Source organism: Lonchura striata, chromosome 10 (genome assembly GCF_046129695.1).
Source record: "Lonchura striata isolate bLonStr1 chromosome 10, bLonStr1.mat, whole genome shotgun sequence".
NCBI lineage: Eukaryota > Metazoa > Chordata > Aves > Passeriformes > Estrildidae > Lonchura > Lonchura striata.
Genome location: NC_134612.1, coordinates 22994519 through 23021668, shown reverse-complemented (window position 1 = coordinate 23021668; position 27150 = coordinate 22994519). Strand labels below are relative to the sequence as shown.

Genomic DNA, 27150 nt, shown 5'->3' with positions numbered 1-27150 from the left:
GCTCATTTTATGTATTTGGTTTGCCTTCAGTCATTGCTTGCTGATCTTTTCAGGCAAGAAGTAAATTTCCCAGGTAGTTGTAACATGAAGCCTGTAGAACAAAGCCCTAAAATTGTCTATAATTTGAAAGTTGCTTTCCTAAACACCTACACCAAGATGGAATTGCCTAGTGCACCTTTTGGAATAAGTAGGATTGGAGATGAATACCTAATTTGCTCCTATACTTTTATAAAAGAGAACTTTAACACACTTTGTGTACTTTAATCAACAAAATATGAGAGCTTAGAGGATAAAACTCTTGTAATTTTGGCAGTCTGGAAACACCTCACAGTGTAACCGGGTGTCCCTCAACGAAGAGATTTTTATCTAAATGTCCAAACTTAGTTAAATCTGTGTTTTAGTTTTTGTAAAGCATATCATTCAGTTGGGGAATTTAGATGAATGTAGTTATGTTTCACATTCTTAAACTAATAATTTTATTCTATATTTAATATATTGATAGCTTAGGTGTAAAACCATCTGTACATAGTAAAGGCATAATGCAATTAGTGATGTAGGAAAAGTTGGGTGGGAGCATTAAGCTACTGATTGGCCTGAAAAGAAATAAGTCTTGGCCTGTATTTTAGAAGTCACAATGTTTTATTCATGAATTCTTGTTTTGTATTGGGGGAGGGAATAGCTAGAATGTGTTATGACATTTTTGGAAACCTTTCCTAGCATTAGTTGGGAAGTTGACCTTGAAATGCTGTCATGGTCAGCTTCCTAGAATTCACTTGTTTGTAGAGTATATATTTTGATTGTCAGTAAAGATAACAACTTTGTATTTTTTCTGCACTTAATTTGTGTAATTAATCCACACAACAGAGTTTTCTATAACATGGTTAAGTTGACAAAAGTTGTAATTTCTCCTACCTGTTAATCTGTGCTTGCAATATTTCAGTAATTATATTTAAGCCATTGATAGTAAGCAGCAGAAAGCTGCAAATTTCTATTTTCTTTTTGCTCATTACATTTGTAGTGTGAGTGTTCATTGGTTTTCTTTACAAAAAGCTTGTAGAATTTTCTATTTGCTGCATAAATCTATTTAAAAAAATACAGTCATTTTTTAGCTTTTGTTAAAGCAGTTATTGCTTACAAATTGCACGATGATTTTATAGTGTGTCTCCCTTACCTTGCAAATGGTTTTTTTCAGGGTTAGTGGTTCAGTTGGAAAATGCTTGAAAAATGAGTTTTAAGCACTTCATCAAGCACAGCAAACATGGTATAAAATTTTGCTATTTGAAAATTAATTAAGTGTAACGATATCAATTGAATTTTTTTTCTTCTAAGAGATACCTCACTGAAAGGAAAGCACAGCTGTACTGTATTTAAATGAATTCTAGGAAATAATAAAAAGTTGGTCTGAAATATTTCGTTGCCATCACGTTGCTTTCTGTGATTGACAGAATGTTTTTTGTGTGTTTTCATCCTCACTCTCTAAAGTATTTATTGCTGTTGACATGCCAGTATAATTCTCTCAAATGACAGAAAGTAGCTGCAAAACAGCTGAGTCCGTGTTAGCTCAAGGCAACAGGTTGAGTGACAATTCTGAAACCATAGGAAAAGCCTGTGAAAAATGATCAGTGCATTCAGCAATTTTTAATACTTTGCCAATGATGTACAGTCTTATTGTCAGCGTTGCTGTGGTTGCATCACATGACACACAAAACTGTCCTCTACCTCACGTGAGATTTAACAGATATTTTATATGGTTTTAGTAGACAAGATGCATCTATCTGGTCACTTCGTTTACAAATTTTGAATTCTATTTATTGAAACATGACATACTGTGCTCTTAGCTTATACCTCAATTGTATTTTGTGCTGTTATCCATTTCCATGCCTTGTAAATACCTGTATAGATCGTGGACTCAAAAACAAATAAAAAACTGTAATGTCAGAAGCCTTGTCTCTGCCGTATTTTTGAACATTGACTTCTAAACTTGGCTCTTTGAAATTGTTGAACTTGGTGCTTTTTCCAAAACAGAGCCTTCCTTGCCTTGAGTACAGTAAATTAAAATCTGATTCCATCAAAACTTGCTAGCAGAGCTCCCTCAGCCTGCAGCAGGTCTCCATTTCTCTAAAAGGTATTTTAAGCAAAATCTACAAGATCAAAGCTATCCCTCCCCGTGGATCCACTTTCTAAAGCTCTTAAGATTCTGTAAAGGTATTGGCACCAAGCTTTCTATGTCTCTTGGCATAAATTTGGTGTTTATACCTGAAAATAGAACTCCTTGCATACTTGGCAAGTTCTCTGGTGCCCAGCTTTGTTGCTGCTTGACTGTTCAAGCAATGTGTGAGTTGTTCATAACTCTGTATCTCAATAATAAATGAGATTAAAAACACACATTGCCAGATGAAATGCTGAGATTATCCAAAATTAAAACCAGAAATGAGAATTTTACTGTATTTGCTGAAAAAAATAGTTACTACTGATGGTGAGTGACTCTCAGGCATTCTTAGTTTTTGTAAACCATGTGATTATATTAACTTTTGGTGCAAATAATATTTTGGAGATTTTCTGGGGAATTTTATTTATACTGAGAAGATTTTCTTGATGCATAAGAAAGCACATTGACACACCTTTTGCTATTTTTTCTTCCCCTCAAAACAGTGCAAAAACACTTTGTCATTCTATTAAGGAGCTTCTCTCCCATATAGGAAATCCTGGTGATGTTTCAGATAATTTCAAACCCTTAATGCTAGCACAGGCCTGCCTGTATTTTACAAAGAGAGAAAGGAGCAGTATGAACCAGGATAAAGATGAAAATTCCAATGATGGGCTTAGCCTTCAGTATGGAACAAAATTAAGAACTGACTTTACCACTTAAACTTGTTTATTTCTGCATCCCATCTTGCTTTTGTATACTGCTGTGTTTCCAAACAGGGAAGAAACAATAAGGCTGAAAATGTAGAAAAAGTTCAAGGTGAGTCATTTGGATGAGAAAGCCCTGGGGTGTTGATAGCTTGGGTAGCTATGACTAATTGCAATGCCTGTCTTTTGTCAGAGAGAACAATGCAGATCAAGGAAAAGCTCTGGGAGTGAAGGGTAAAAAGATTGATTTTTAAGGAGTTCACACTGTTGCTGGAATAAATGCCAGTGTAACACTTGCTTTTAAAAAGGCTATTGCCCAAAGTGTATCAGCTTATTTGGCATATAGCTGGCAAGTTATTCTTCTTCCTTCTTTTATTGATCTTGTAAATCATTGTCCACTTGCCTTGTACGAACTTATATTCACTTAACTGTTGGTGGTGTGATTTATAACACTGACAAAATGGTAAATGTCTCCTGTCTCTGTTGACATTAATGAAATAATTCACACTGTGCCCTGTGGGCACCAGCTTCAGTTCTGTTGAATAGTGCTGGCTACCAAAGTGTCAAATTTACTCCTTGCTCCTGCACACTCCTTGATAAATACATTTGTGAAGGAAAACATAGTTAAGAAGCTTTTGTGATCAAGGAAACCAAAAATGTAGACTGAATTACAGAAGGATGTATATGCCAATGAATACCTCGCAACATTTAAAAAATACTTACATTGTGCATTAGGATGTGCCTGCACTATCACTGTGTCAAATGATTCCAAACCTCAGCTTTGGGGTGAAATCTCTCATCTCCTTTTGAATTCAGGAGGTGGCACATGGTCTGCCCAATTACTCCAAGAAGTGAACAGCACCACTTCCTCCAAGAGGTGACAAGTTTATCTCCTGAATAATAAATAAGAAGGAATATTTTTTTAGGGGAAGATTAAATCCATCTAGAATTGACCCCTAGACAACATAAATTTGTGTTTGGTTATCAGTAACAGCACACTCCACCTGAGGTGGGTGCAGTAGAAGGATAAGCCACGCAGGAAGGTGGAATCACATCAGGAAATTGGAAGGCCAGCTGGCAGCTTGGCTTCACAGAAATACCATAAACATGGTATAGAAAAAACCCAAGAAGCAACCAACAATATAAAACAAATGTGAAAGCAATTATTAAATTAGTTTTGTTATAAAAGCTTCTCTTGAAAAAGAATTTTCAACTATATTGGTAGTGCTCCAGTGTTCAGATAAAGCTTTGACAGAAAACTGTGACCTCATGTCCTTGAATTTTGGATCTAAGGAGCAGATGACAAATGATAGTTAGGATGCTCTTGTTTTTCTTCTTAGTTGTTAAAGAACGGCAAAAAATACCCTTGGATGAGGAGCAGGATATATTTGATATATTTAATTCCTAGCACTTAAACTCGGAGTGGCGTTTCCCGTATTTTTCTCGCTGGCAGCCCCAGGAGTGAATGAAATTCATTTTTGTGTCGCTTTCGCTGCCCTGCACCGCGGGCCGCTCTCCACTAGCGGTCTCTCCAGGCATGCAGCATCCTCCCCGTTCGAACCTTCCCTTCCCAAAACCGCCGGAGGAGGACACACGGCCATGAAATATCCTGGAGAACATCCATATGTGCTGTGAAAATACAGAGCGAAGCTGGGGAAATGTCCTGCCTGCCTGTTTCTCCTGGTGCACAACGGGAAGATGTGGAGTTTCTCCACTTCTGGCGTTTTGAAGTGAGCTGCTCCTGTTTTATCAAATGTACTAAAATTCATATAGTAAATTTACTCGGATTAAAAGTCTGAGTTAAAAGCTGCTCATTTTAAATTGAGGATTCAAGAGTGGGACTATGGTGGTGTTAAACACGTATTTGAGACTCAGTGTGTGTTAGTTAATACTTCTGAAAGCCCAGGCACAGCAGAGAAAGCAGTGGTGGGTCTTTCTATTTTTACAAGATACATCAGGAAAGACCCAAGACTGATTTTGTCCCTTTACAGCAGCTGTGCTGATGGCTTTGATGAGATCAATTCCACCTTTTGAGTAACTGTCCACCACATTCCTCCGAGGATGTACCAGTGCGACTATTAAAGTTCAGCTGGCAAACACTGCCTTCATTTTTCTCCCTCTGCGCTACATTTCGAGCAGTCAGACTGTTGGTTTGCATTTTTAAAAATCCCTCCGGCTCGTTTTGCAAGCTCGGCTGGCTGCCACTGCGCATCTCCCCCTGTGCGCGCCCCGTTCCCCTCGCACGCTGCGGATGCTCTGGCAGAAGTTGGGGCTCCCCTCTTGCTCCTCCCAGCGCTGTGGGGCTGGAGGCAGCTCTGACCCCTCCCAGGGAGGGAGCTGGGCAGAGGCAGCCGAGTGTTCTCAGCACAGCCGGACCAGGGACCCGCTCCTGCCCATCCCCATCCCTCCCGCTCCTGCAGCCGGGACCTCTCCGGGCTCACCCCCGTGGGCACTGTCCTGTGCTGCTGTCCCCACCAAAGGACCGAGATGGTGGCCACCTGCCTGCACCTGGCTGGATTTGTCTGCAGCTTCGTAGGGTGGATCGGGGTGGTTGTGGCCACGGCCACCAACGACTGGGTGGTGACTTGCGGCTACACCATTACCACCTGCAGGAAAATGGATGAGCTGGGATCCAAGGGGCTCTGGGCAGACTGTGTCATGGCAACAGGGCTCTATCACTGCAAGCCCCTCGTGGACATCCTCATACTGCCGGGTGAGTGTGTCCCATCCTCCCCTTCCCACCCCGAGCGAGGGCTGAAGCCTTGCTCAGGAGCTGCTGCTGCTGCAGGAGGTGATGGTGAAGCTCCTTCAGCTTCACCAGCACAGGAGATGCTCCACTGGATGCACTGAAGGAGTTGGATGATAGCTCTTAACATGATTCTCATTGATTTACACCTGGTTTTAATCGCAAACTGGTTTCATGTTTTCTGTGACTGCTAAAATCCAGTAAATGTTAATTAATTGCTCTTAGTAAAATCTCACTGCTCCTTTCACGTCTTGTCTCTGGATTGCACTGCAAGACGTACAGAGCACACTGAGGTGTAATAGAGCACTTCAAGGGGATGGTGAACTATTACAAATGTTAAGGTTTGATTCCTTAAAGTGATTTGGAGCATAATGAATCTTTCAGCATCTATTATTAATGCTGCTGTGGCTTTTAATCTTTCAGGAGATCATCATTAGTCTTGGTGGTCTTGCACTTCCCACAGATTCTGAGGCAAGACAGAACTTTTACACAGCAAACTGATGTAGCTACTTTTACCTTGATATTTTTTAATGATATAGTAACTTTCATCTAGTTTACTGAAAGGCAAAAATTAAGCAAGATGTTTAATCAGCATTAATACATCTTTTGAGCTAAATAAACCTGCCAAAGTCTTGTGAGGTTTGCTCCCTGTAAGTTTAGTTTGTGAGCTTGCCAGTTTCAACCACTGTTCACTCTGAAGCACTTAATTCTGCTCTGGTTTAGATTGCAACTCCTCTTCCATGTCAAAGGTGCCTCTCTCAAAGCTGACAGGGCAGAAATGACCATTCCTTGTCATTTTCTTGGATGTTTCCTTATTTACTGGTTTACATTGTTGTGAAGATAATTTTACAAGTGGTTAAAAAGATAATTCCTGAATTTCTCTCTGTTACAGAGCTTGGTCTGTGGCACGCAGCCCTTAGCAATGTTGAGTCTCTCATTCCCTTTCTCTGTGTGTGCTTACTTTTATTTTAGTAAGTTTGCCTTCCTTATTGCTGCTGTTGTTAAATCTGATCCAGCAGAGAAGACAGAGGAAGGTTTTGCCCTAAAGAAACATTAGTGAATGCAGCTTAATAAATAAGTGAATGGGTCTTGCAGTAGCAGAGAGCAAAGCTTCCCTCAAGCAGAAGAAAATCACAAATCAAGATGTTTCTGCTTGTAGCCTGTTCGATGGAATGGAATGAGAGGGAAATTTACCCTGGTGTGCCCAATAGCTGAAATATATTTACAGCCTTTCTTTGTCTGAGTCAAGTCTTTAAAATGAATTGTTTTTATTCTCATTTACTTAGTACTGGTTGCACAGAATACACACAGGGTACAGTCATCTCCTTTGTTTAGGGTCTGCTTTTATGCCCTGAATTCCTCAGGTAACTTTTTTTTTTTTAAGTTTCCTCTTGAAAAAAATCAAGCAAATCTTCAATACACAAAGTGTCTGCATTTCCAGAAACAGTAAAGTCCTCATTCCTGTGTGTCAGTGGGATGTGCTCAAGGCCCCTCTTTGCTGGTGTTGGTTGAAGCACCTTGAAATTCCATGCCTGCATCTGACAGCTTCTTTTTGTTAATAAGAGGGGACAGAGAGCCAGCACACTCACTGTGCTGAGACTGTCCTGAAAACTGGGGGAGGCCACTAGGCACTGGGGCAAACCTGACATTTGCTCTTTGCCTTTTGCATGCTAATAATGACCTGTATAACTTACTTATATGTAATTTTTGTATTATATATATATATATATATATATAAAATATATATATATTATAAAATTTAGATATACATATCATATATATTTTTAAATAATACATTGTGATACATAAACCCTCCCAGAGTGGCAGAAATGTCATGCTCCTGCCCAGCACCCCCACAGCCCCTAGTTCCTGCTGTTTCCTGTTGCCTTGTGCACAGGCACAGGTAAGAGAGGAATGGGAGCTGATAAGTGCCAGGGGATCCTGGGATGTCCATAGGGATCCAGAGGAACAACCTGGCCCTTGGTCATGGCAGCTCCAGCAGCTCTGCAAAGTCTTCTCCCTAAGGAAAGGCTGTGCCAGTACTCAGCTCAAGCCATGGATCTCCTCTGAGGCCCCAGAGCCAGGCTGAGCTCCTGGGGTGCAGTGCTGAGGTGTGGCTGTGGGTGAGGAGTGTCCTTCCTCCTCCTCCTCCTCCTCCTCCTCCTCCTCTTCCCAGGTCAGCAGTGCTCATTGCCTTGGGGCAGCTGCTGGCAGCATCCCATGGACCTGCAGTGTCAGTAGTGGGTCTACAGCTGTTCAGCCCTCTGAATGATGGGGGAGTCTTTGAGGCTTTAAATTCCTGCTATTTAATTTCAAATATTTAAAAATCTTGTTCTTTGTTCAAGCTCTCGCTATGAAGAGATACAGGGAAACTCCTTCCTAGAGAAAATGTCTCCTACTTTCCCATCCCGTATTTTCCAGCTCCATGATTTCTCAGGGAAAAGCTTGTGTTTTCCAGGCAGTGCTGTTTGTTTGTTGAGAAACTGGGACCCTGCACATCCCGTGTCCACGCACATCCCGTATCCACGCACTCCCCACTGCACTGCAGCCTCGCCGCCCTGTGCCTGGTGAAGATTTGATGTTTCCACAGGGATGAGCACATTTCCCGTACTCCGTGCATGTCTTGGGCTTCTCAATGTAGTTACAAAACAGGAGCTTTTGTCCAAAGTCTCCTTTTGCTGTGCCAATAACGAAACCCTCCTCCCTGGCCTTGCCCACAGGGTACGTCCAGGCGTGTCGGGCGCTGATGATCGCCGCCTCCGTGCTGGGCCTCCCTGCCATCTTCCTGCTGATAACGGTGCTGCCCTGCATCCGCATGGGCCACGAGCCCGGCGCGGCCAAGTACCGGCGCTCCCAGCTCGGAGGGATCCTCATCATCCTCCTGGGTAAGGCGCAGCCACGGTGGGGCTCCAGCGTGTCCCCGCTCCCGGGCTGGCTGGGCGGCTCCTCCTGGGAGGGTTTGTGCGGGCTGGGCTGGCCCTGCTGGGGCCTGGGGGTGGACAAAAGGCACGGGCAGCAGTGGGAGGACAAGGACAGCAGGGTTAGAGGGAGGGCTGTGAATCTCTCTGTCTTTGTCCTGTGGAGTTCTCGGGCACGGCTTCTCTTGGAAGGCCATTGCACACGGGCAGTGCCTGCAGGCAGGGATCGTGCTGGTTCACCGTGGAAGTGATTTTTGGGAAAGGGTCTAGACTTCCAAGCTACTTATAGGGAAGGCAGAGCCTCCCAATTTTCCCTGGACATCCAGGGCAAGTAAGCTGAGGCATGGATCATGCTGGTTCACTGTGGAGGTGATTTTTTGGAAAGGATCTAAACTTCCAAGCTACTTATAGGGAAGGCAGAGCCTCCCAGTTTTCCCTGGACATCCAGGACAAGTAAGCTGAGGCATGTGGGAAGGGAAGCCCTGAATGGGGCTAGTCCTGTGGAAACCACAAGGGAAGGAGCGTGGAGGTGGCACAGACATGTGAAGAGGGATGGCGCTGGCACGGGAGGAGGACTGGCGTGCCCTCTGTGCCTCCCAACCCCCTCTGGCCAGCCTCCCCCTTGGCCTCCAAGCTCCCCTGGGAATTTCTTCCCGTCCTCGGTGCTTGTGGAGGAGATTGTTTTGAGCAGCTCAGACTGTGGAGCTCATTGTCCCCCATGCAACACCTGCATGTTCTTGAGGCCTCGTCATCTCAGCAACAGCCTGCGGGGCCTTGTTGTCACCCGTCTGTGGCAGAGGAGGAGGGGAGAGGCAAAGTGACCTCTTTGTGTGGCTCTGCTCTCACTGGCAGCCAGCACTGACATCATGCCCGTCTTCTTTCTTCTTTTTTTTTTTTTTCAAGTGGGCACTGAATATAGCTGCACACTTGGAAGGGCTGTCCTCTGGATGCTCCTTCCATGCAAGTCATCCCACCTCCATCACTTTGTGGTTAGCACAGGTCCACACATCCCAGATCTGAGGGATTGAGTCCAAGGGGCCTGTGGAGTTTAAGAGCACAGCTGGAAGTCCTAACATCAGCTTTAAAGGGCCAGTCCAGGACATTCCAATCATGAACAGCCATGTTGGAATGTGATCTTCATCCCTACCCTGGAACCTTGAGTCAAGTGTTTGGGCTTGGAGAAGTGAAAGGAAAGGTGGAGGTTTTCTCCCTGTGAATGAAATTTAGTGCTGGAGGAGTCTGCTCGGCCCTGCCCAGGATGGGGAGGCCCAGCAGAGCTGCACTTTGCCACAAAAGCCACAAGATTTTGGTTCCAGTCAAGGAGAGCTATGCTGCAGGTCAGCCCTCCTTGCATGGCTGCATGGCTGCAGGTGTGGAGGCAGGAGAACTGTCCCTAAAAATCCCAGAGGGAAAGAGGATGACAGAACCAGCTCACAGATGACAAATTCCAGTGACACTGTTGGGTACCACTGTATTAGAACAAGTGAAATCCCGTGTGCTGCAGTGTCCCACCAGGTTTTGGTGTCTGGTGTGCCACTGTCCCATCCCATCACGCTGCAGTGGGACACCAGGGAGGAGAGCAGGTGTGAGGGGATGATGGAGAGTTGTGCAGGGATGATGAGAGCTGTGGAGCTGCACAAACCAGGTCCTCCTCTGCCTCAGCACACGGCTTTCCAGCTAGGTAGATCCTGTGAGGAAAGGAAGCCTGAGAGATCACATCTCTCACATTTGTGTCGCAGACACATTGGCATACAAATGATCTTTGGCTCAGATTTGGACCACATCTTATTGATTTTCACCCCTGTGAGCTCTGAAGCACCTACAGGTGAAAGATTTACTGGTGTTGCTGATGCCCTGAATGATCTGGGCTGGGATCAGCAGCCTGGTCACAATGTTTTAGTCACAATTACAATAGTGCTCTTTTTGTCAGATCACAAATGAAGAATAAATAAGCTTCTTTTGCTCCTAGGTTGCTTTTTTTAAAAAAAAAGGAAAGAGGAAACCAACCCACATTTATATTTACAAATCCCATTTTTTTCCAGGCTCATCAGCAAGACAGTCCCTTTGAAAGAAGAATAATGTACAGAGTTTAGGACTTTGACATTATTTAAGCTGATTAATGATCTGTTAGCTGCAAGATGAGGTGTCACCATTCCAGAGCATTTAACAAGCATGGATCAGGCTCTGAAAGATACAATGCTGAGTTAAAATCCGTTATATTCTAAAAGTAACATGCCCTGGACTGTTTTTATTCACTCTCCAGCCACTGAACTCTCACTCATGGTTTCCACAACCTCACAGGCTACTGACTTTTCCTCTTTGGGGAGAGCAACATCCAGAGCTCTGGTTAAAAGAAAATGGCCCCCAAAACACTCCCTAATGCAACAGAAATGGGGAGTGGGGATGCAAACAGGGAAGCTGGCCCCAAAGCAAACTTCACTTGCTGCTCAGGGAAGGGATGGCAGTTTGTCACTGAAATTCGGCATAAGGGAAAACAGGGATTGAAACACAGCACAGAGCCAAAAGAAAAGAAAAGAAAAGAATATATATATAGAAAAAGCTGAAAAGTTGCCAGGAAAATAATGGGCTCAGATATTCCATTGATTTTTCTGTCCACTGATAATCACAGGCTGCCGGAGTGCAACCTGTGTGCACGCCCTGCTATTCTGCTGCTGATGTGTTTATGGCTTTGTTTGATCCTATCTGACCAAGAGAATTGATTTATGGCTGAAAACAGCAGTCAGCAGAGGTTTGCTCTGAGCTGGTATGAAAACATTTCACACTTTGGTGTTGATGGAAAATCCCTGGCCCAGCCTGTGTTGTTTGTTTTGATACTAATTTGGAGGACCACTTGCTGGTAACCAAGGGGGCATTTTCCCAGTGGAGAAGAGGGACTCAGACACTGGAAAATAGATGAAATATATGTTAGTGGAAATTGCTACTACAAAACAAGCCATTGGGTACTAAATAAAGGATGTTAATGAGTTCTCCTGAAGACTGCCTGACGTTTACTTGTAAAACCATAGTTATTAAGATAAAAAGACTGCCTTGAATGCAGCAAAAAAAAATTTGGTATCTATTTTATTCAACTAAATGCTTTGAAAGAGAAATCCATGTGACTTTGAGTCAGCAATTCGGAATAGTTAAATTTAGATGTGAAAGAAAAGTATTCTTTCTTCTGCAAAAAGCCTTTAACTTACTGTTAAGGAATTTGGCAGGGACTCATTGTCCCTTGAGTTAGAACAATCCTGTTCCCTCTCTCCCAGCTCCCCAAGCACCTTCTGTACTTCTTGTCTCTGTGCACATCCTTCTGACTCCAACACATCTCTGATGTTAAGGGTTTCAGCTCAGCAGACTGAGCTACTGCAAATCCACACTTAAAAAAGACTTGGAAACACTGGGAGCTGGGATGTATCCCTGTGGATTCACAGCAATCTGATGGAGCAAGGACATTCATGCCATGCAGTGCTGAGATGGTTTTTTAGGTAGGGGCAGTGGCTTTTACAAGATTGCCTACTCCAGCTGCAATAAGCAAGCAGGATTTCCACACATGTGCCCCAAAACAGGCTTGTTTTCCCAACTGAATTAGCTGCTCTAATAGAAAATATTCCTTCTCTTTGCAGACCTTCTTTTCTTTTTCTGCTAGACTATATTGGCTGCAGCAGCTCTACTGTCTGAAGATTTCTCATTTAGAGAGAGGCAAAGGATGTCCCGACATTAGCACAAGAGAAGGGATAACAATTTCTATCTACACTTCTTTTCCATGTAGGCAGCCATTTTAGAACTTGAAACTTGCCCTAAAACCTCTATTCCAATCTCTTTGGAAAAGGTTTCTTGTCAAATCTCTTTGGTTTCTCGTCAAATCACCTTTTTCTTTCAGCCTTTCCCTGTGGTGCAACCAGAATAAAATTCGAGCCCACAGAGAGACATTGCAATTGCTGACTGTCCTTTTCCCACCCCCTCGGAGGATTTACAGCCCAACCTAATCTATGCAGAGCGATGAAGCCCAGTCCTGTTCCAGGGCATTCCTCTTGCTCAGCAATGGGGTCACTGGTGACTGATGGCAGCTGGTGGCCTCCGAGGACAGAGAGGTCGAGTGAACCCATGCAAAGTCCTTGGCTTGTGTTTCTGGCATTGTCAGCATTAAAATAAGGTGTTTTACATGTAGTGGAACCACATGCACAAGAGAAGCCATTGTGTGAGCATCCCTGAGAGCTCTTCTCACCCCAGTGCAAGTGTTTTCTTCGGTCCTGTCTTGTGGGGGAGGGTCTGGAGAGATAAGGGTCTTATAGTCTATAGACAAATATATATATATATTTACTGCTGACAGAGAAAGAAAAGATGATTGTGTTTTTTCGGACAACAAAGCAGTTTTGTTCGCAGAGCCCATTAGAATGCTTTGTGGATTCCCAACTGATACATTTTTGTTTTAAAGCGTTGGAGGTTCATGAGCTGTTTGCAGGACCACTCCACATGCAGGAGAAATGCTCTTCTCCCCTCCCTGCTTTCTCCAAAATTCCTTCCAAAGCTGCGGGGCCCTTCCTTTGAGGAGGCCCAAAATTATTTCTGGCTTTATAAGCATCCTTCAAATGTTCTTCTCTTTTCCATAAGAAAATATTTTCTCTCACAATAACTACAGCTTTGGGGATGGGTTTTTTGCTGTACCAGCCAGGAGCTACGGTTTGTTCTCTGCTTTAACTAAACAATTTTATTTTTACTCTCACCCCTTTCTTTTTCCCTCTTGCAACCTTAACTTTCTGACACTGCCTCCAGATACCTTTTAACACGGTCGGTGGAAATCTGTAACGCTGCCATGGTCCTGTTATTGTTTTGCTCTGATTCTCTGATAGCCACAAGGATGGAGTCCTGCACAGCTTGTCCCGGAGGCAAGTAAATATTGACAGATTAATTCTTCTCAGATGTACAGGCCATCGAGGAGTATTGTTTTAGGACCTGCTCCTGGGAGGTGATTAACACCATCAACTCCCGTTGCCCCCGGTGCATGTGGGGACTCTGTGGGGACTGTCTCCCTCACATGCCACCTCACAGCACCACTGCAGCTGCCTTCTGGCTTTTTGTGGAAAAACCCCCTCTGGAATATCAAGTAAAATGTGAAGCCTGCAGTCACTTTTTGACCCACTGTAGTCCCTAGGTAGGATCCCGTTTTCTCTTCTGCAGACTCTTCAGGTCCCATTTTTATTAAATTCAGTAAATATCTGGAGAGCCTTGCTGGGTTTGTCCCCATCGCTTGATAGAAATTTTCCACAGGGAAGTAGAATCTGTTTTCCAGAGCTGTGAGACATTTCCTTTTCCATGAAAAAAACCCAGCAATGCCTAACTGCTGCTTATTTTGTCCCTGCTCATTTTCTGCTCGTATTTCATAAACCCTACTCTGCCTTAGAGCACTGGGAGATTTTGGTGAAGTTTATGTGACCCAGTAGAGCCACTGAAATGATGAGGAGGGACATGGGCTGAGGACACAGCACGTGAGTCCATGTGGAAATAGGGATTTAAAGCAGTTCACACAGGTCCACGGATTTTATTCTCTCATTGATCCATATGGTTTTCATGGCCTCTTCATATCTAATCTATTCCTAATTCTGCACTTCTCCACAACATCAGTTTCAGGGATGACTCTCATTTTTTTCCTCTTGACGATATTTTGAGGGAACAAATCTGTTTCTCTTCTAATAAATATATTATGTTGTGCTAGGCAGCTGTTGTTTTTTCTTCCTGGGAGAGAGGGCTGTTCTCTCTCCATCCCTCACTCCTGAGGCTCCCACGTTGCCTCCTGCTTGGAGATCTCCTGGACCCAGCACTGATGCCGCTTCTTCTGGGGTGGGACTGGAAGGGAGGAGGGATGGGTTTCCTCTCTGTCCCTAGGCCCGTGTGACGCCCTGCTGTCACTCCCTCCAGGTCAGAACCCTAACGCTGTCCTTCCCCCCCATCCCCAGCCATGTGCGGCGTCGTGGCGACCATCTGGTTCCCGGTGTGCGCCCACCGCGAGACCACCATCATGAGCTTCGGCTACTCGCTGTACACGGGCTGGATCGGCTCTGCCCTCTGCCTCTTCGGGGGCTGTGTCATCGTGTGCTGCTCGGGAGACGCGCAGACCTTCGGCGAGAACCGCTTCTACTACGGCTCGGGATCCAGCTCGCCCACCCACGCCAAGAGCGCCCACGTGTAGACGCCCCGGGGACGCCCCACGGCTGCCATCCGATGCTTTGGCTGGTGGGTTCGTGCGCCCTGGGTTCGCTTCTGCTGACACATGCGGCTGTCAGGCTCCCAGGGAGAGATTTAGAAAAGCAGCACAAATGTCTGGTAGTCTGAAGCATTATTCTCCCCATCTCTTCCCCCCCTTTCTCTAGAAAGACAGCTCCAGCCAGCCCTACCTCTTGGTCCTCACCGTTTTGTCCCGACCGCCTGCCCCCAGCTTCTTGCAGCCAGGGTGGTTTGGGGTTGTGGGGTGGGGTTTAGGGATTTTAGTTTGTCTTCTTGCTCCCCTGATTATAGGAGAGTTTAAAGCAATAAAACAGAAATGAGAGAGACACTTTCCCATTGTTAGGAGGACTCTGACAGCTTCTCCCCCATCCTCACTGATTTCTCCCACTCAAGGTCACGGGTCTGGCACGGCTAGGGAGAGAGGATAGGGAGAAAGGCTGTCCTCTCCCACAGGGCAAATGTTTCTCTTTTGGAACAAGAGGAGGGGATTTTTCTGCCTTTCTCTGTAAATACTTTTGTATGAGTCTGATCATTTTAGTAACAGTGTTTCCCCTACCCCCACAGTCATCAGTATGAAGGAAACAGAACCCAAAGGTCCTAATGACATGATAGATAACAGTGCCTTTTAAAATAGTTATAAATGACTTTGGGGGCTCTAATCCCTGCCCTCTGCTTCAGTTTCTTTTTTTTTTTTTTCTTTTGTACAGAGCAGTTACTAAAAAGTGTATTTTTACATTTTTTTAAACTCCTTTCTTTCTTCCTCTAAGTTTGTGTTCTGTCTTGCCTCGTTAAAACAGCACATTTTAACATGCAGTATAATGTACCTGTTACAATACAATTCTGGTGAGTACTGATGATGCCTTTGTACTTTCAATGAAATACTGTACAATAAATAACAGAGTACCTGCAACCCTGACTACTTTTCCTTCCTTCCTGTGTGTTTCCATAGCCAGTTTTTGTATGACAGGGATTGGCAATGATTTTGAAGATTTTCTTTTTTTTATAGCAGTTCAGGATGAAAAAGTGCTCTGCTGTGGCATTAAATGAAGAATATTTTAAATATGAGTAATCTTCCTGCATGAGACTGTTCGTTATCTTATCCTTTGATTCTTTCAATGCTCCCAGTAGCAGCTTGTACCAGTTGTACCCACTAGTGGGTTTCTTTATATTGGGAAGAATTAGAAAGCCCCTGAAGAGGTGGAGATGACCCCAAGCACCATGAAGGTGATACCTCATGTTGCTGAAAGTGCTCTCATCTAAAGTAGGAGTCTGATCTGGGGTCATTGCTCTGATTAAAACTGTGTAAGATAAGATCTAACTCTTCCCTTACCAGAGGCTGTAGCAATTTAATTACACTGGTACAAAATCCCATCTGTTCCCAGAGATGTTAACTCAGTTCAAACAATTTGTGTAAGCCAAGAGAAGGAAAAAGGGAATAGTTGCTGCTCAAACATGAGCAAGAGGAGAGCCCCAGTGGCAAGGCAGCAGGAGGAGGAGAAGGGTCTGAGCAACTAAGTTTTTTGGGATGATGAATAACGGGAAAACAAGGCTGTAAGTCAAGCCTCGTGCATTCTGGACTGCCCTTGGTCTGCTTCATCTGGAGAAACCAAACTGGGCGACACAGGCAAGGGTGCTGCAGGTCCCACCTCCCCTCCTCCACGTGGGAAGCTGGAGCATTTAAAAGGAGGCAGAGAGGGGCCGGCTGTGCTCCACGAGGAGCCTTTGCCTGGCCCGAGCATCTGCCTTTGGCAGCGGGAGGCTCTGCTGTGCGAGCTGGGCAGTGTCCCGGGGCGGTGGTGGCAGGACACTTGTGCCCATGAGATCACGGGCAGCGCACAGGCGGTTCTTGTGCAGCCCGAGCGCGCTGTCAGTGCGCGCATTGATGCGCGGCTGCCCCGGGCACAGACGTGCCAGCTTGTGCAGGCTGCCCGGGGATTGTGGATTGTGCCCGCGGCTTCACCCTCCTAACCCCGGGCACCTCGGAGCAGAAATCCCATGGAATGCTGCCGGCAAACAGCCCCGAAGCAAACCGGGAGGGAAAAGCACAGGAACACCTGTGTCGGATGCTCGGGGGAGGGTTTTGGTGCTGCGGGAGGTGCATGGCCTGATTGGGAACGAGCCTTGCCAGGCAGCATTTAGGGGATTTTTTTTCTGCCCACCCCCTTAAGGATGCACCCGGTCCCTTTCAATCTCATCCATTCTGCGATCCTCATGCACGGGGTGCTGGGGTGTGGCAAGCACATTTCTCTCCCTCTCAGGATTTTTCATAGAGGTGCACAGAGAGAAATGAAAGAGAAAACAATTTCTATTTCTGCTCCTTGTTTTTCCTATGTGGAATGTGTTTGGAGAATTGTTCACCTGGAGTGAGTACTTGGCTGGATTCTGGTGAGGATTGTTTGAGCCTAGTGGTCAATCCAACCCACCTAGGGCTGGACTCTCAGAGACGGTCACGAGTTGTGTTAGAGTCAGAGAAAGTAGTATGTAGTTTTAGTATCCTCCTTTTATATAGCATATTAATGTATTTTAGGATAGTTATAATAAAGAAATAATTCAGCCTTCTGAATTGAGTCAGACATCGTTATTTCTTCCCATTGGGTTCGACTGCATTTACAATGCTGGGGACCCTTGGCAGGAAGAGGCCCTGGGGCTCTGTGTGCTCTGCCCACAGCCACAGGTTACCAACATCTGACCCCAAATCCAGCTCTTAAAAGGCCCTGGCAGTGCTGCTCAGAGGAAGGAAGAAGTTTTATTTTAGGCAAGAGAATTAAAAACCAACCAAAGCAAAGCAACACCGCAGCAGCTGCAGGAAAATGCACATTTGCAACCACAGGGTGTGAGGAGATGGGGCCAAGAATGTGACAGGGTACTAGTGCTGGCACCAGAGAGGGGAAGGGTTCTCAGGAAGCACAAAGAACATTAAACTCTTCCAGTTTTTAAAGGATCAAAGCTGAAACACCTGCTTTGTGCCAGCCCAAAACACTCTGTTTCCCTGTGGGGCTCTCTTGGTCTGGATTAGCCACAGCACTGGTGGCTCATGAAGGATTTTAATGCTCATTTGCTGACCCAAAGCCTCAAAATAGGATCAAATATAATTCTTCTGAATCAAAAAACTGCTCCACACCATTCCTAACACCAAGTATGGAGTGCTGGCTGTGAGCCATGGTGGTCACCCCAGTGTGGAGGTCCCTGATGCCCAGCAGAGCTGTCCCCAGCTCTACCAGGACCAGCTGGAGCTCTTCATCCCATCCCCACGATGAGGAGAGCACCTGGCAGGCTCCCCACTCCCAGTTAACAGGGACAGCAGGAAGGAGCCCTTGGAGGCTCTGAGCACCCCAAAGGGGCCAGGCAGCTGTGTTGGCCCATGCAGGGAGGGGACAGTGCTGTGACACCCCAGCTCCCCCAAGGAAAGGTGAGTGCCAGCAGCTGGGAAGACATCAGTGCACCCCAGGCCTTTGCACAGTCAACCTGTGGTCATTTGCTTTAGGTTTTTCCTTTTTTTTTTTTTTTTTTTTTTTTTAATTTTTTTAATTGTGTAAACAGATAACCATTTTCTCTCACAACAGTACAAGTAAATAACAAAGTCAGCCCCCTTAAATGGATCTTCTAAAATGGAATTTTTGAATCACTTAAAGCAAGATTTTGTTAATCTCTAGCTTCTATTTAGCACTTAAAAAATATCAGAACTTGGGGTACTGATTGGCTTAACAAAATTTACATGGGATTTTTTTATTATTATTACTTTTTGGTTTAGTCTTTCATTTAAAAGATTTACATTACTATGGAAACTAATTCTAAGACACATTTGTCTCTGGCTTTCTTTACAAATCCCTTAGTTCCTCTTTGATTTTTAAATGCAAAGGCACACAATAAAAGCTTTATGCATTTATTAAAATATACAGATTTTGGTAAATTTAGATTTTTTTCTTAGTATCTTGATTATATATACGTATTATATGTATAGTTGTCAACAACACAGTCATTTGAAAATAAAAACCACTCCATAACATATCTGCATATTTTTTCTTTCTCATGACACACTACAAGACCCCATTGTAAAATGCACCAATGGGCTTCTGAAAACCACAAAAAAAAAAATGGATAGAACAAACTGCTTTTAACAAATACACCAACTTCATATCAGAACTGCAGAGAATTATTACACCAGAAAGTACCACCTGCAAAAAAAAAAAAAAAAAAAAAAGCAAGATATACATCAGAAAGACTGAACAAAACAAAGTGAAGGTCATTTACAAGCTGGATTTACAACATCCCATGTTGCTGGGCTGTGATTTCGCTGCCATGGGGAGGATGCTGGAGTGCTGGGTGTCAGACCAAGGGGCTGTGACCATGTGGAGTGAGTTTGTGGAGGGGCTGAGATCTTACAGACTCGGCCTGGAAGGTTTGAGGTATTTATGCTCCACCTGTACCATGCATTTGGCCCCTCAGGCATGTGCCCCATGGAGAGCAGGCAGGCATGGAGGTTTTGTGCCTCTCACCAGAGGTGGGAGCAGGATGGTTCCGCTCTGCCATGTCCTCCTGATGGCCCAGGCATGTGAGAACCTCCCTCGGGGCACCCAGGGGAAAGGCTGGAGTTGGGTTACAGCCAAACGAGCACTTGCACCTCTTCCCAGCCCCTGGCCAGAAGTGCCCAGAGGTGATGGACACACCTGGACATTTTGCCTTCTCAGCCTTTGCTCGTGCCCACTGAAGAGCCCAATGCTGCTACAAGAGACAGCACGTGAGTTTCCAGAGGCTGAACCTGCACATCTCCCAGGAGCTGCCACCCAGAACAGGGAGCAGGGATCCTGTAAACCAGCCCTTGGCCACTGGCAAACCCCCAAGACCTGTGGCTCGGTCACCTTCTCCTTAAACACCTCTGTTGGGTGGGATGTGGTACAGCTCCCACCCGCAGCACGGCGAGGGCTGACAGGAGCCCATCCTCATCTGACACTGCCACGGCACAAATGCTGCTCCCTGGAGGTCCCAGGACAGGGTACAGCCCTCTTGCCCCAGCACTTCCCCAGGAAGGGGAAGGAGGATGGGTGACTGGGAATGGGAGTAGCCAAAAGGCTGCTCAGATCCAATGGAGAAGTTCCTACAGACACCAAAGAGCAAGGGGTCAAACCCTTGTCAAATTATACAGCGTGACTAGAGTGGACGTGACAAAAGACACTGGTACTGGTAACTGCTCTGTAGCAAGAGATTAAGGCTGCAAGAAGAACAGGCTTTGACTCAACAGGGTGCTTGGGCATGAGTCTGTGGCTCGGCAGATGCCCAAATACCGTGTGGAAGCAGGACGAGAACGACTACCTTGGATATGGTATAGTACAAGAGCTGGTAGGAAAGCAGCATCAATCTTCCTCCCTGAAAACACACAGCCAGACCTGCGAGGTGCCATCCCCTCCTGGGTACTTCTAAGGCATCAAGGATGAGAGCAGACAAGCGTGGGTGGATGGTGACCATCACAAGAGGAGTTCAGTGTTGCCAGAGAGGTTTCCTGAGCTGGCCCGTGAGCGGTGCACATTGCAACAGCTTTTCAGTGGGACACACTCAGGATTTCTCCCTGTGGAAGCATGGTAGGGGTGGGCAGCAGGAGTCAATGCCAGAGCAAAGCTCACAGGTCCTTTAGCCAAATCTTCACTCCCACCCTGAAGCTGCTGCAGAGGCCAAACTTCCCTTGGCTCTCCTGGAGCACTCCAGGTTAAAATCTGCAGAATTGGATGCTCTTCTCCACTGGGAAAATGACTGTAGTTTGCCACACTGTTTGGGACAGGAGCTGGAGGGATACTTTTACACCCCAGGCAGAGCGTCTCCATCAAGCCCTTGCATCCCAGGAGTGATGGGGATGGGCACAGGTCCAGGCACCCTTTGCACCTTCTTGCCCACGGAGGGTGCCAGGCAGGTGTTTTGGGAGCCTGAGCCTCATCCAGTGTACCAAAGCATTAATGATTCTCAATATCCATGAGGATATTTCCATATAGGAAATCCTGCCCCTGTTGATGTTAAATTGTCCCCTGGGAAGCCAGCAGCAGCCCATGGTACTTGGGGTTGGTCTGGGCTGCACTGAAGCCCCTGGGATGGATCCATCTGCAGCCTTCAGCAGCTGCGGGGAGGATGGGAGTTGCTGTCTGAAGGGTTTTGGTTGCTATTTATTCAAAAAAATGTTCTTCCACCACGGTGTTTTTTTTACATGAAGCATGATGGGCTCCACAACTGAACCTGCTGATAATCATTGACCAAATCCCATTGACTGATGATTCTGTGGGGACACTGGCAGCAGGGAGTCTGATGGCACTTCTGGGGGCCACGGCCATGTTCAGGGGGTTTACATCCACCTGCTGACCACCTCTGCCCCACGAACCACCAGCTCTGTTTGGCTTTAGACTGAAATACGGACACTTATGGAATGAGCAGCATTTCAGTGTTTTTCATACAGCACCCACCAAAGCAAGGTCAAAACCAGAGAATATTGTACAAGGTGCAGTAGGGAGTCAGATTTCAGTTGCCAGGTTCTCTCCGCTTGCTACCCATGGCCCAGCCTCGCCAAGATGTGGCTGACCCACAGATGCTGCTATTTTGTGAGGGCATGGATGGGTGTCTGGAGCACTGAGGGCAGAGTGAGCACTGGAAGGTGCCCAGCATGGTGAGGGAATGACAGCACAGTAATTTTTGTAAAAGACACTAAGTGGTGGAAGCAGTGCCCAACCTCAGACTGGTGATGCTGAGAGGAATATGTGGTCCTCGTTGACCATTTGTACAAAAAGGGTTGAGCCAAGAGTGAGTCACAGCCCTCACTGTGACCAGGAATGGGATCAGGCTCCCAGCCACAGATTTGGGGTGCTGGGCCGCGCTGGGACTTAAAGATTCGACTGAGACATGGACTAATTTTGAATAACAATACTGGGGTTTGGGGTGTGGGGGTGGACATGGGGGAAGCACTGCTCTGTGCAGTGCACCAGAACAGGCCATGGAAACACTGCATGATGGAACCAACTATGCATCTCTGAGCTACTCCCAAGGAAGAGTGTGTCCATCTCCATTTTGTACCTACCCACCTCTCTGTGCCTCTGGCTCAGCTATAATTTCTAGGTGGTTCAAAGGAAAAAAACACACATGCCAAGAAAGTGCCAAAAATTTTAGAGTGGCATCTCACCACTGCGGCCATCAGGTGGACATTCCCCAGGGACAATTTGATGTCCCCTCATATGTCTCCTTCCACCTCTCAACACCCTCCTGGTTTGGCACATCTCCCACTCCGCTGCCTGCACTGGTGCAGCCGCTGCTGGGAGATCAGCCAGTGCTGGGGGATCAGCCAGCATTCACCAGAGTGAGACGCGACTGCTGGAGCTGGGACGGGCCACGGGTGGTTTTGGTCCGGGGTCAACGGCAATCGCAGAGCATGTCCCGAGTACTGGAGGTGAGCAGGGTGGTGGTGGAGGACCCGGGGAGGATGGGGCAGGATGGGGGAGCCACGGGGACCCTTCCTCATCACCTGGGCGGCGCGGCGCCCCACTGCCTGTCCCGCTACTCGGGCGAGTAGTCCAGCTCGTCGTTGGCGATCAGAGCATCCGACGGCGGTTTGTGCCGGCCTTTGCTTTTCGACCTGCTACTTGTCCGATGGCTTTCCTTGGTGCCTGCCATTTGCTGGTACGAGAAGCTCTTGTCCTCAGAAGGACCCCAGCCCGGGTAGCTGTCACCCTCGGGTGCGAAGGAGAAGCCGTCATCCACAGAGAAGGGGTCGACATCCACGTCGTAGCGCTGGTAGGTGCTCTGGTGCAGGGCCTCCTCCCGGGCACTGATCTCCAGCGTGCTGTTCCACATCCCATAGCCGAAGTAGATGAGCAGACCTGGGGTGGGCAAAAGGGAGAGGGTTGAACCCCAGCTACTCACTAGCCCCACTAGCCCTACCTGATTTCACCTTTCAGCCCTACCTGATTTTCACCTTAGACAAATGCTTTCACTGGCAGCAAATACATCTAGAGATATGATTTCTGGTGGATCATGATACTGACCTACCCCAGAGATCTGTACAGAGAAATCCAAACTCCACATGCCATGGATTAACCACAGGGGACTGATGTGAGATTAAATCAGGATCACATACCTCTGCCAGAAAAACCAGTGGGATGTCCCATCCCCAACAGCCATGGATGGGCTGGTGAAGCTCATCACACCTAATGCAGTGGTTTAATTGACTCGTTGTCATTGCTGGCAACTCAAGAGGTATTTGAACCCATAGAGGAAAGTGCTTAATCACAGCAGATTAAGTAGATGCTTTGGAGTCATCTTTTCTTCCAGGTAGAAGGGCTTTCTCTGGGTTTGCAGCTTCAAGTATTGACTTCAAGGGCCAAAAAAGCACCGAGTATATCTTCTCCAGCCCAAAAATGCATATGGCAGCTCCTGCCCAATGGCTCAGCTTGGAGGAGCTATGAGATCTGCTTTATTCTCTTGGGTTTGTGGAGTAAGTGGGTTGCAAAGTAAAGAACTATGGGTATGCTGGACTCCTGGTTATGTGTCAGAAATACTAAATTTGGGAAAAAAGGCTCCGCAACAGAGTCTGTGAGTCCTAAGATGTCCCTACCCAGAAGCTAAGAACTTGAGCTAAAGGGAGATACAGTCTACAGATCTGACTTTTCCAGGGCTTCTAGAATTGGGCAGCTCTGGACTTTGGAAAAGCAGTGCTGAAATACTGGTGTGGGCTGCTGAAAAGCTCAAGTGGGTGACAGAGCAAGAAATCAGGCTGATTTCTGTACAAAACCTGCCTGTGAGGCAATTTGCAGTCCTGCTCACTTTGCATCAAAAAAGCTGTCAAAATAACCACCTTTTCATGAAGTCATTCTCCTCCATGAAACTGATGTTTTCTGGAGGTGTAATTTTCCACTTAGCTGTGGTTCAGGGGCTGGATAAAATGAGATTTCTAAAAACTTCAGGATGGCAAGGGGCAGATGAGAAGGACTGGGTATTTCCCAGGCGTCAGCCTAAGCACTCTAATTAGGGAAGTTTTTATTATCAACAACCTTCCAAAAGAGCATCAGTGAATGAAAATAAATGAACCTGGGACTCACCCACAAAACACCAGACGGCAAATCGGATCCACGTAACTGTGGAGAGCTTCAGCATGAGATAGATATTCACCAGCATGGCGAAGGCAGGGACAAAGGGCAAACAGGGGGCCATGTAGGGCAGCTTCTTGGGGTTTTCTGGCTGCTGCAAGATCACAAACACCAGCACGGCGATGAGCAGGATCATCAGCACGACCAGGAGGACGGCCCACCAGCTCTGCTCAGAGATGTAGTCTGACCCAAAAATGATGAAGGAGCAGAAGATGAACATCAGGACAAAGAGCAGGAGCACACAGGTGGTGACCGTGTGGCCGGTGGCTGCCGTCGGGCGATCCATTTTACCCGGCAGCCCGAGGTGGATCCGCATCGTGTAGTACCGAGGGCCAATCAGCTTCTTCAGCTTAATGAGATAGATGTTCTCAGACTCATCTGCCTCTATCCCCGAGGTCATGTCAACGGTGCCGTAATTGGGGTGATTGACGTTGTAGGCAGACTTATCAGATTTCCCAATTAGCATCTCGTTATCTCCTAGCGATGGCAGATTTTTTGCCCCGCACGTGTTGGTCGGTGGGCCAGAGAACTCCTCTCCTTCGCTCCCAGGAGAGCAAGCTTCCTTCTCACAGTCAGCCAGGATGCCCTCCTTCTTCTTGGTGTGCTCCTCGGAGAGGAATTTGACGAAGCCGTCGATGTCGCTCTCGGGCTGGTACCGGAGGAGCAGGACGCAGACGGACACCAGCGTGTAGGCGAGCAGGGTGCCAATGGACATCATCTCAATCAGGTCCCTCAGGCTGACCAGCAAGGAGAGCAGAGCTGCCAGGAACCCGGACACGATGCAAGCCACGACAGGAGTTTCCGTGTAAGAACTGACGTGGGACAAAAACCTGGAGTGCAGAACAATCACAGAAAGTTAAATAACCATTGCAACCCTGTTGCAATAACCCTTCCCTGTTTCTAGGGGACAGTCTCAGGGATCCCTTCAGGTCTTGTTGCTTTGTGGAACTTTGATTCCACGTGGGGACTGGCAACCCTGCTGAAGTTGAATTTGGAGTTAGATCTGGGTCTGACCAGCTCTGCAATGAGAACTTGGATACTTCCCAGATTTTATTCATATTAACTGCTCTCCTTTGTAAGTGGCTCTTGAATTAAACACTCATCCCCACATAATCAGAATCTCTAATGAGAGACTGTAGGGTAAGCTGCTCCTGATATTTTCCCCCCAGGATATTGCTTTGCCTTGTGCCCCATTCTGCACCCACCGTGTCTGTGCATGTCCATTGCTCCCTGCAGTGACAATATTGTTGGGGTGTTGGGACCCCCAAGGCCCCTGGCACAATTCCCCCTCAGATCCCAGGAGGCCAAAAATAAATGCCAGCATGGTTGTGACTGACCTGAAGAGCAGCCCATCACCAGCCATGGCGTAAATGACTCTGGGCATTGGGAAGAGGGAGCCCAGCAAGCTGACAGTGAGGCCAGCCACGGACCCGATGGCAACGATGAATTTGGCTGCGTAGAAGCCGTGGACCACGAACATTTCCATCAGTGGGGACTCAGTGTCGATGGCATCGTAGGGCACCATCAGTGTGAGGATCATGCTCACCTGGGCAAGGCAAGAGGAGCAGGACAGGGGTGTCAACATCAGCACTGGAAGCTGCTGGGGATTCTCAGGGTGGAGGGGATGTAAAATGCTGGAGCTTGGTCTGTTTGCACTTTGCTGTAGGGTGGCTGATCCAGAAAACTGTGGGGTCTTAGTCTCTGCTACCCAAAGGCAAGAAGGGGATGCTTGAACCTTGCTCCAGGGGTGATGCTGGAGTCAAGTGGGACTGGGGAGGCTGGTGAGGCTGGTGTGACTGGCAGGGTTATTAACACTCTGGCTGCATACCTGTGTGAGAAATAAGGCTGGGGCAGACCCAAATCCAGATTGCATTGCTTGGAGCAACACTCTTGCCCTATTTGAGTCAAAGAATTTGTTTTCATGAGAAGCCCACTCCCATGCAGGAGAGGTGAGTTTCTTTGATCAGAACAGCGTTTTTTCTCCTTCATAACTAACTTTTGCTCTTTTGCAAGAAAAATCTCTGAGCACAGGCATGCTTTTATTGGGGTGCAGAGCAGTGCAATCTCACATAGCCATCCCTGCCTATCCCTCCCCTCATTTGGATCCTTTCCCGTATCTCCAGCAGAGGCAGTGCTGCTTTTCCCAGAAACATGGAGAAAGGATGCTGCAATGCTGCTGCTCCTTCTTCTTTGCTTCTCTCCTGGGTGAAAAAATAGCTGTGGATGGGGACGAGAAAAAAACCTGCCTGCCACCTGCAGCTGGCAGAGAGGTCTTGTCAGGTGACAGGAGCCTGGGGACAAATGGAGAGGAGCCTTGGCAGGCACTGTGCAGGTGGCCAGAAGGACTCACATGGTACATATATATATATTTATATGCATACATACATATTTATGTACATTCACACCTGTGTAGGGACTACTTACAGACACATAAGCTGTCAGGCACGTGACAAGCGAGGCTGTGATGGCGTAGGGGATGGAGGTGTTTGGGTTCTTTGCCTCTTCTCCCGTGGTAGCAATGATGTCGAAGCCAATGAAGGCATAGAAACATGTTGCAGCCCCCTTGAGCACCTGTGGGAAGGATCAAACACCTGAGTGCCAGGAGGGAGGCTGGCACCCAGCCAGGGAGAGGGAGCTGAGCACAAATGGAGCAGCGCTGTTGTGCCTTGTGTGAGCTAAAGGATGAGTGGCCAAAGGTCAGGGGGTGTACATGTAGCTCTGGAGACTGACCCTGGGACGCTGCAAACCCACCAGTCTGATCTGAGGAAAAGATTTCAACCTGTGCCCTGAGCCATGGAGGCATCTGCAGCTCACCCCACAAACCTGCAGTGCCTGAATACGCTGCCAATGTCAGAGGAGCCAATCAACCAATTTCAGGTTTGCTTTAACAATCCTCCACCCCAAATCCATTTTTATGAGTAGGGATCTGGAACATGTTTACATGTTCTGCCTTAGCAAGATGTCTCATGTGGCAGCAAGATCCGCTTGCAGAGGAAGCAGGAGAGAGCAGCAGCCGTCAGATGTGAGCCGCTTCCCAAACAAACTCTGTTTTCCTTGGAAGCTGCAGACAGGTTAGGAGCACACATTGGAGCACTTGGATGAGGAATTATTTGTACTGTTTGGTTATTTTTTTTTAAATGTGATTTAAAACAATATACAATATTAGTGAGGACATTTATAGGAAAGGAACACTGGAGCGGGGTGAAGGCTGCCTAGCTGATCTGGAGCTGTGAAAGCCTTGCAGCTTGCTGGGTACCACCTGTCCATCACCTCTGTCATCTCAGCTGTCTAGTAGTAC

The 27150-nt window shown here is 46.8% G+C and overlaps 2 protein-coding genes across 3 annotated transcripts in view; one reads left to right on the top strand and one right to left on the bottom strand.

The window, feature by feature from the left end:
- Positions 1 to 5198: 5198 nt before the first annotated feature.
- On the top strand, positions 5199 to 14848 carry CLDN11 (claudin 11). Its single transcript, XM_021548198.3, has 3 exons — positions 5199 to 5566; positions 8320 to 8484; positions 14472 to 14848. The coding sequence occupies exons 1-3, from the start codon at positions 5341 to 5343 to the stop codon at positions 14702 to 14704; spliced, it is 624 nt and encodes a 207-aa protein (XP_021403873.1). The 5' UTR covers positions 5199 to 5340; the 3' UTR covers positions 14705 to 14848.
- A 3760-nt stretch (positions 14849 to 18608) lies between these two features.
- The window catches only part of SLC7A14 (solute carrier family 7 member 14), a 29715-nt gene continuing 21173 nt past the window's right edge, over positions 18609 to 27150 (bottom strand). For both annotated transcript variants that reach the window (XM_021548254.2, XM_021548253.2), the window contains exons 5-8: positions 26277 to 26423; positions 25190 to 25398; positions 23805 to 24682; positions 18609 to 22586 (exon numbers count right to left, since the gene is read on the bottom strand). In XM_021548254.2, the coding sequence (XP_021403929.2) occupies positions 22264 to 22586; positions 23805 to 24682; positions 25190 to 25398; positions 26277 to 26423 (1557 nt within the window). In that variant the 3' untranslated portion in view covers positions 18609 to 22263. The remainder of the gene's footprint in view (positions 22587 to 23804; positions 24683 to 25189; positions 25399 to 26276; positions 26424 to 27150) is intronic.